The following is a 10,000-nucleotide window of genomic DNA, read 5'->3' on the forward strand; positions in this document are numbered from 1 at the left end:
CACACACACACACACACACACACACACCGGCCACTTTATTAGGTACACCTGTCCAACTGCTCGTTAACGCATATTTGTAATCAGCCAATCACATGGCAGCAACTCAATGCATTTAGGCATGTGGACATGGTCAAGACGATCTGCTGCAGGTCAAAGCGAGCATCAGAATGGGGAAGAAAGGGGATTTAAGTGACTTTAAACATGGCATGGTTGTTGGTGCAAGACAGGCTGGTCTGAGCATTTCAGAAACTGCTGATCTACTGGGATTTTCACGCACAACCATCTCTAGGGTTACAGAGAATGGCCTGAAAAAGAGAAAATATCCAGTGAGCGGCAGTTCTGTGGGCGCAAATGCCTTGTTGATGCAAGAGGTCAGAGGAGAATGGCCAGACTGGTTCCAGCTGATAGAAAAGCAACAGTAACTCAAATAAGCACTCGTTACAACCGAGGTCTGCAGAAGAGCATCTCTGAACACACAACACGTCCAACCTTGAGGCGGATGGGCTACAGCAGCAGAAGACCACACCGGGTGCCACTCCTGTCAGCTAAGAACAGGAAACTGAGGCTACAATTCACACAGGCTCACCAAAACTGGACAAGTGAAGATTGGAGAAACGTTGCCTGGTCTGATGAGTCTCCATTTCTGCTGCCACATTCGGATGATCGGGTCAGAATTTGGAGTCAACAACATGAAAGCATGGATCCATCCTGCCTTGTATCAGAGGTTCAGGCTGGTGGTGGTGGTCTAATGGTGTGGGGGATATTCTCTTGGCACACTTTGGGTCCATTAGTATCAATTGAGCATCGTGTGAACGCCACAGCCTACCTGAGTATTGTTACTGACCATGTCCATCCCTTTATGACCACAGTGTCTCCATCTTCTGATGGCTACTTCCAGCAGGATAACGCTCCATGTCATAAAGCCCAAATCCCCTCAGACTGGTTTCTTGAACATAACAATGAGTTCACTGTACTCACTGTACTCATATAGGACATGAGCTATATATTTTTCTGATAGTCTACTGAACAAACCATCGTTACTAACTTGCCTAATTACCCTAACCTACCTAGTTAACCTAATTACCCTAGTTAAGCCTTTATATATCACTTTACTGTCATCATGACAAAGATAAAATAAAGCAGTTATTAGAAATGAGTTATTAAAACTGTTATGATTAGAAATGTGTTGATAAAATCTTCTTTCCCTTAAACAAAAATTGGGTACAAAAATAAACAGGGGGGCTAATAATTGTAAATGTTTTAATATATTTACAGTATAAAATTCACTAATTGTCTTTATGGATGACGATATTACCTTAATATTTTATTGATCTTTGCCATAAAACAAAAATTGATATTCTTCGCGATGTACTTTCGGCTATTATACTCATGTTGGCAAATATACCCATGCAACTTAAGACACCGGGATCACATTCATGAACTCTTCTTATTTTTTTCAAACTTATTGAATTGAAACCAAAGCATCAAATGATTCAGAGCAAATGAACGAATCACATTTAGCTTGACCGTTAACTTCCAAGCAGTCAGACTACTGTAATTATTGTTAATATACTCAGCTTTGTGTTCAATATAATCTACTGTTGTGGTTTCAGCTGCATAACGAAAGACGAGGATCGACTCAAAGCCAGCAGAAGTGAGGAGGAATCAGAGCTCTGGAGGGGCAGCAGAGGCCAAGGGTGAGAGCATCTGAATAAAATATAATGAACCATCAACAAGCATAGATCAATACAGATTAAATAGGACGCAATTGAAATAATGTTTTATTGTTCTCCGAGTCTGTCAGTATTCAGGTACAGCAATTGAATAATAAAACTAATTCAGGGGCGGCTCAATGGTTAGCACTGTCGCCTCACAGCTAGAATGTCGCTGGTTCAAGTCCCGGCTGGACCACTTGGCAATTCTGTGTGGAGTTTGCATGTTCTCCCCGTGTTGGCGTGGGTTTCCTATTTTTAGATCCCACGGTATACCGTATTACCACCTTTAACTTCTCTCTTGTTAAAACACTTGGAGCTTCATTGATATATTGTATATTTCAGGCTGGATGCTTGGTCATTTCGTCTTATCCAATATTCATTGGGAGGACGCTATCGCCAATGGAGCTGTCAGACGAACACCACTCACTTTAAAGTTAATTTTGCCGAATCACTGTGCTTATCACTGGGTGACGAGCTGTTATAATACGCTGAAAGCATTATGTAAATAATATATATAATGTGTAATCAATATAACAATACAACTTCTAAAACATCAACTAACTCTGTATCGGATGTCATTCCCTCACTGTAAATGCTAGTACCCCCGTTTTTTTTTCTGGAACCTCGCTGTGAACGCGTCCTGAATGTTTACAAACATGGTAATTCATCTATACAAGTACTTTTACATGAGAAAGAACAATGCTGTGCAGGATATTGTGCAAGAGAGGTATTAAAGGGTTATAATATATTTTATTATAAACATGATTGTGGTACATTTATAGTAAACACTGTATTCAGTACTGAGTTCTTGTAAGATGGAGTTCAGGTGCATAAGAGAGAAGAGTGTTTCTACAGGTGGTTTGTCAAGCCCACTCACCTCATTGAAGCACTATTGAAATGTACAGTGTGTCTAAGGGACATGGAGGGATTAAGAAAGTCTCTATAGTGCAAATGCGGTACAAGAGAGATGAGAGGGTGTCTTTTTTACAGGTGGTTTGTTAAGCCCACTCACCTGAATGGGACATACTCAGGAATGCAAGGGGAGGATGGTGGAGAGGGGGTATTAGGGGAGATTTCTGAGTGGAGATGAGGGCTCTAACAGCCTGTGGGAAGAAGCTGTTGAGTAGTCTAGCCGAGCAGGCTCTAATGAAGACAGAATTTTTATTTTCATGTGTGTAATTCGTGTAAAAATTGACCTGAAGGACAACTGTTGTATCGTAAATGTGTTCAGCCTTCATGAACATAGAAAATGATCAATTTTTTTACTGATGTTGGGGCCATTTTAGAAAAAGTGACCACCAAACTTTGTTTATTACACATTGTTTTTTAATTTTTGACCTGTAAGTCAACAGGAGGATTAAGTGTGTATAAATGATAACAGATCTTTCATTTTTGGGTGTGAACTAACCATCCTTTTATCGTCGTTCACCAGAAAAATGGAGGAGTTTAAAGTTCAGACTGCGAAGCACCCCGTCCCCAACAGCTCCCCCATGAGGCCGCACAGCGAACACTCGAAGGATCACGCCGAGCTCTCCAAGAAACGCCTGTCGTCTGCGTCTAACGGCACGAGCGATGGAGGAGCCGGAGCCAAAACGCCTGTGGAGATCACAGCGCTGGAGGAGTCCTTCCGCAGATTCGCCATCCACGGAGACACGCGAGCCACCGGCAAAGAGATGAACGGCAAAAACTGGTCCAAGCTCTGCAAAGACTGCGGCGTCATCGACGGCAAGAGCATCACCCTCACTGACGTGGATATAGTCTTCTCCAAAGTCAAGTACGTCAGCACTTATACTTTATATTTATTGTTTTAAAAAAGGATTTAACAAAAAAAAAGTCATTTATTTTGTGGAGAAAACAACATTTTCAATCACAATGACCCACTTTCATTTTCTAAAAATATATATATATATATATATATATTACATTATATTACATTACATTGCATCATTCATTCATTCATTTTCAAGAGGTCGCCACAGTGGAATGAACCGCCAACTGTTCCGGCATATGTTTTACGCAGCGGATGCCCTTCCAGCCCCAACCCAGCACTGGGAAACACCCATACACTCTCACATTCACACACACACATTCAAACACTGCGGCCAATTTAGTTAATCAATTCTCCTATAGCGCATGTGTTTGGACTGTGGGGGAAACTGGAGCACCCGAAAGAAACCCACGCCAACACGGGGAGAACATGCAAACTCCACACTGAATTGTCAACTGACCTAGCCGGGACTCGAACCAGTGACCTTCTTAATGTGAGGAGACAGTGCTAACCACTGAGCCACTGTGCCACCCCATATATATATACAAACAACTATTGTATTATATTATATTATATTATATCATGTTATATTATATTATATCATATTATATTATATTATATTATATTATATTATATTATATTATATTATATTATATTATATTATATTATATTATATTATATCATATCATGTTATATTATATCATATTATATTATATCATATTATATTATATTATATTACAACATATTATATTATATTATATTATATTATATTATATTATATTATATTATATTATATTATATTATATTATATTATATTATATCATATCATATTATATCATATCATATCATGTTATATTATATTATATCATATCATATTATATTATATTATATTACAACATATTATGTTATATTATATTATGTTATGTTATGTTATATTATATTTTATTATTATATGTTATATTATATTATATTATATTATATTATATTATATTATATTATATTATATTATATTATATTATATCATATTATATTATATCATATTATATTATATTATATTACAACATATTATGTTATATTATATTATATTTTATTACATTATATTATATTATATTATTTTATATTATATTATATTATGTTATGTTATGTTATATTATATTTTATTATATTATATATTATATTATGTTATATTATATTATATTATATTATATTATATTATATTATATTACAACATATTATGTTATATTATATTATATTTTATTATATTATATTACATTATTTTATATTATATTATATTACAACATATTATGTTATGTTATGTTATATTATATTTTATTATATTATATATTATGTTATATTATGTTATATTATATTATATTATATTATGTTATATTATATTATATTTTATTATATTTTATTACATTATATTATATTATATTATATTATTTAAATTATATTATATTACAACATATTATGTTATATTATATTTAATTATGTTATATATAATATTATATTATATTATATTATATTATATTATATTATATTATATTATATTATATTATATTATATTATATTATAACTATATTATGTTATATTTATTATATTTTATTACTTATATTATATTATATTATTTTATATTATATTATGTTATGTTATGTTATATTATATTTATATTATATTATATATTATATTATGTTATATTATATTATATTATATTATATTATATTATATTACACTATATTATGTTATATATATTATATTTATATTATATTATATTACATTATATATATTACTATTAATTTTATATTATATTATATTAACATATTATGTATGTTATATTATATTATATTATTTATTATATATTATATTAATTATATATTATATTTATATTATATTATATTATATTAATGTTATATTATATTATATTTATATTACATTATTATATTTATATTATATTATTTAATTATATTATATACAATATTATGTTATATTATATTATATTATATTATGTTATATTATATTATATTATATTATATTATATTATTATATTATATTATTTTATATTATATATATTATGTTATGTTATGTTATATTATATTTATTATATTATATATTATATTATGTTATATTATATTATATATATTATATTATATTATATTACAACATATTATGTTATATTATATTATATTTTATTATATTATATTACATTATTTTATATTATATTATATTACAACATATTATGTTATGTTATGTTATATTATATTTTATTATATTATATATTATATTATATTATGTTATATTATGTTATATTATATTATATTATATTATATTATATTATATTATATTATATTATGTTATATTATATTATATTATATTATATTTTATTATATTTTATTACATTATATTATATTATATTATATTATTTAAATTATATTATATTACAACATATTATGTTATATTATATTATGTTATGTTATATTATATTATATTATATTATATTATATTATATTATATTATATTATATTATATTATATTATATTATATTATATTATATCATATTATATTATATTATATTACAACATATTATGTTATATTATATTATATTTTATTACATTATATTATATTATTTTATATTATATTATATTATGTTATGTTATGTTATATTATATTTTATTATATTATATATTATATTATGTTATATTATATTATATTATATTATATTATATTATATTACAACATATTATGTTATATTATATTATATTTTATTATATTATATTACATTATATTATATTACATTATTTTATATTATATTATATTACAACATATTATGTTATGTTATGTTATATTATATTTTATTATATTATATATTATATTACATTATGTTATATTATGTTATATTATATTATATTATATTATGTTATATTATATTATATTTTATTACATTATATTATATTATATTATATTATTTAAATTATGTTATATTACAACATATTATGTTATATTATATTATATTATGTTATGTTATATTATATTATGTTATGTTATGTTATGTTATATTATATTATATTATATTATATTATATTATATTATATTATATTATATTATATTATATTATATTTGTTGGGATCCACTATTTTTCTTTTTTATTTCTTAAGGATTCTATAATGTTTAATGTACATTTTAGTAATAAAAATTTGGACAAATTAATTTTAATAATGTAATTTAGGAACCTTTAAAATTTGAATACCTGCATTTAATGTGCATAATATTTTAATCAATAAACCTTCAGCAAGTTATTTTATTTTTACACTTTTAGGTCTCATGAAACGTTTTTCATCGCTGTGTTTTTAATTTGTTTGTGATTTAATGCAAATTTATTATCAAAATCCAGTTGTGATCAAATAAAGGCATAAAATATGAACTGTTTAATTAACCTTTTAATATGTAATAAGTGTCTTATTTCACTTACAGTGCTGCAGAACAGTTTCTGATAATATTAAAACATAAAAAAAAATAATTTTATATATTTTTTATTTTGTTTATTAATATATATATAGATAAATATTACAAATAATAAATTATAATCTTATTAAAAATAAATGATGGGGACACGATGGCTCAGCGGACACCGGCTGGGTCAGTCGATGTTTTTGTGTGGAGTTTGCATGTTCTCCCCGTGTTGGCGTGGGTTTCCTCCGGGTGCTCCGGTTTCCCCCACAGTCCAAACACATGCGCTATAGGGGAACTGATGAACTAAATTGACTGTAGTGTGTGTGTATGTGTGTGTGTGTGTGTGTGTGTGTGGGTGTGGGTGTTTCCCAGTACTGGGTTGCAGCTGAAAGGGCATCCGCTGTGTAAAGCATATGCTGGATAAGTTGGTGGTTCATTCCACTGTGGCGACCCCTGATAAATAAAGAGGCGGAGCTGAAGGAAAGAGAATGAATGAATGAATAATAAATAATTAGGAATTCATTTTATTTAATAGATTTTTTTTTTATATTCATACATTTTCGTCTAATTAAACCAAGATTAGTCTTTTTAGTTGGGTTTTGAGCATGTGGGTTTATGTGATGATAGTTTTCTCAAATGCACTGGTGAAATGCTTGTACTGGTAAACTGACTGTCAGATAAGCCTTGCACATGAACTTCGTCTGTTCATAGCTTCAAACCTTGGAAGAAGCATACATAAAATAGAGTAAATAACACTCATTCATACGTAGATGCATCCAGATATCATCGCAAACACTCCAGCATGCTGTCTAGGTAGTACACTCACAAGGGTCATTCTTAAACTGCCAACCAATTGGGTTTTCTTCTTGGCATCTGTCTGGCAAGCCTGTAAACACAGATGCTGCATGCATGCGAACAGCAACAACACTACGAGATCTGATTTGGGTTGTGCAAGAATGTGGTTTTAATCACACCTGACCCACTTTTCACACTCATTGTCTTCCTAATGTGTCTCGGGTTCAGCTCAGGTTAGCGAATGCATGACCCACAGAGATTAATATCCATTTATTACCCTCACACGCATGTCATATGATATCATAAATAATGTAGTCTGTTTTATAACACTAATAAGCTGTACTAGAGTTCAAACAAGCACTCCGGAGAGGGACATAATTCATTGCATTTCTCAACAGATTTGTGTAGAGTACAATATGTACAGTCAAATATTACAAACATTTACAAATATTTCCCACATGATGTTGAACAGATTCAGGGATTTTTCACAGTATTTCCTATAATATTTTTCTTCTGGAGAAAGTCTTATTTGTTTTATTTTGGCTAGAATAAAAGCAGTTTTTAATTGTTTTAAAGCCATTTTAAGGTCAATATTATTAGTCCCCTTAATCAATATTAGTTTTGGATTGTCTCCAGAATAAACCACTGTTATACAATGACTTGCCTAATTACCCTAACTTTACCCTAATTACCCTAGTTAACCCTTTAAATGTCACTTTAAGCTGTATAGAAGTGTCTTGAAGAATATCTAGTCTAATATTATTTACTGTCATCATGATAAAGAGAAAATAAATCAGTTATTAGAGATGAGTTATTAAAACTATTATGATTAGAAATGTGTTTAATAAATCTTCTCTCTGTTAAACAGAAATTGGGGAAAAAATATTATATGTTATTATATTATATTATATTATATTATATTATATTATATTATATTATATTATATTATATTTTATTATATTATATTATATTATATTTTATTATATTTTATTATATTATATTTTATTATATTATATTATATTATATTATATTATATTTTATTATATTTTATTATATTATATTTTATTTTATTTTATTTTATTTTATTTTATTATATTAAAATATATTATATTATATTATATTATATTTTATTATATTTTATTATATTTTATTATATTTTATATTATATTATATTATATTATATTTTATTTTATTTTATTTTATTTTATCTTATCTTATTTTATTATATTATAATTTATTATATTTTATTATATTATATTATATTTTATTTTATATTATATTATATTACATTATATTATATTTTATTTTATTTTATTTTATTTTATTTTATTATATTAAAATATATTATATTATATTTTATTATATTATATTATATTATATTTTATTATATTTTATTATATTATATTATATTTTATTTTATTTTATTTTATATTATATTATATTATATTATATTATATTATATTATATTATATTTTATTATATTATATTTTATTATATTATATTTTATTATATTATATTATATTATATTATATTTTATTATATTTTATTATATTATATTTTATTTTATATTATATTATAATATATTATATTATATTATATTTTATTATATTTTATTATATTATATTTTATTTTATATTATATTATATTATATTACATTATATTATATTTTATTTTATTTTATTTTATTTTATTTTATTTTATTTTATTATATTAAATATATTATATTTTATTATATTTTATTATATTATATTATATTTTATTTTATATTATATTATATTATATTTTATTTTATTTTATTTTATTTTATTTTATTTTATTTTATTTTATTTTATCTTATTTTATTATATTTTATTTTATTTTATTTTATTATATTAAAATATATTATATTATATTTTATTTTATTTTATTTTATTTTATTATATATATATTATATTATATTATATTTTATGATATGATATTATATTTTATTATATTTTATTATATTATATTATATTATATTACATTATATTATATTATATTATATTTTATTATATTATATTATATTATATTATATTATATTTTATGATATTATATTATATTTTATTATATTTTATTATATTATATTATATTACATTATATTATATTATATTATATTATATTATATTATATTTGTTGGGATCCACTATTTTTATTTTTTATATCTTAAGGATTCTATAATGTTTAATTTACATTTTAGTAATAAAAATTTGGACAAATTAATTTTAATATTATTTACTGTCATCATGGCAAAGAGAAA

At 25.2% G+C, this 10,000-nt stretch overlaps 1 protein-coding gene across 2 annotated transcripts in view; it reads left to right on the forward strand.

Moving 5' to 3' along the window:
* Positions 1-10,000, forward strand: part of LOC130242839 (tubulin polymerization-promoting protein) — a 33,979-nt gene that overhangs the window by 10,256 nt on the left and 13,723 nt on the right. For both annotated transcript variants that reach the window (XM_056474771.1, XM_056474770.1), the window contains exons 2-3: positions 1,614-1,697; positions 3,148-3,489. In XM_056474771.1, coding sequence (XP_056330746.1) covers positions 3,152-3,489 — 338 coding nt within the window. In that variant the 5' untranslated portion in view covers positions 1,614-1,697; positions 3,148-3,151. The remainder of the gene's footprint in view (positions 1-1,613; positions 1,698-3,147; positions 3,490-10,000) is intronic.

This window comes from Danio aesculapii, chromosome 16, assembly GCF_903798145.1.
Source record: "Danio aesculapii chromosome 16, fDanAes4.1, whole genome shotgun sequence".
Classification (NCBI taxonomy): Eukaryota; Metazoa; Chordata; class Actinopteri; order Cypriniformes; family Danionidae; genus Danio; species Danio aesculapii.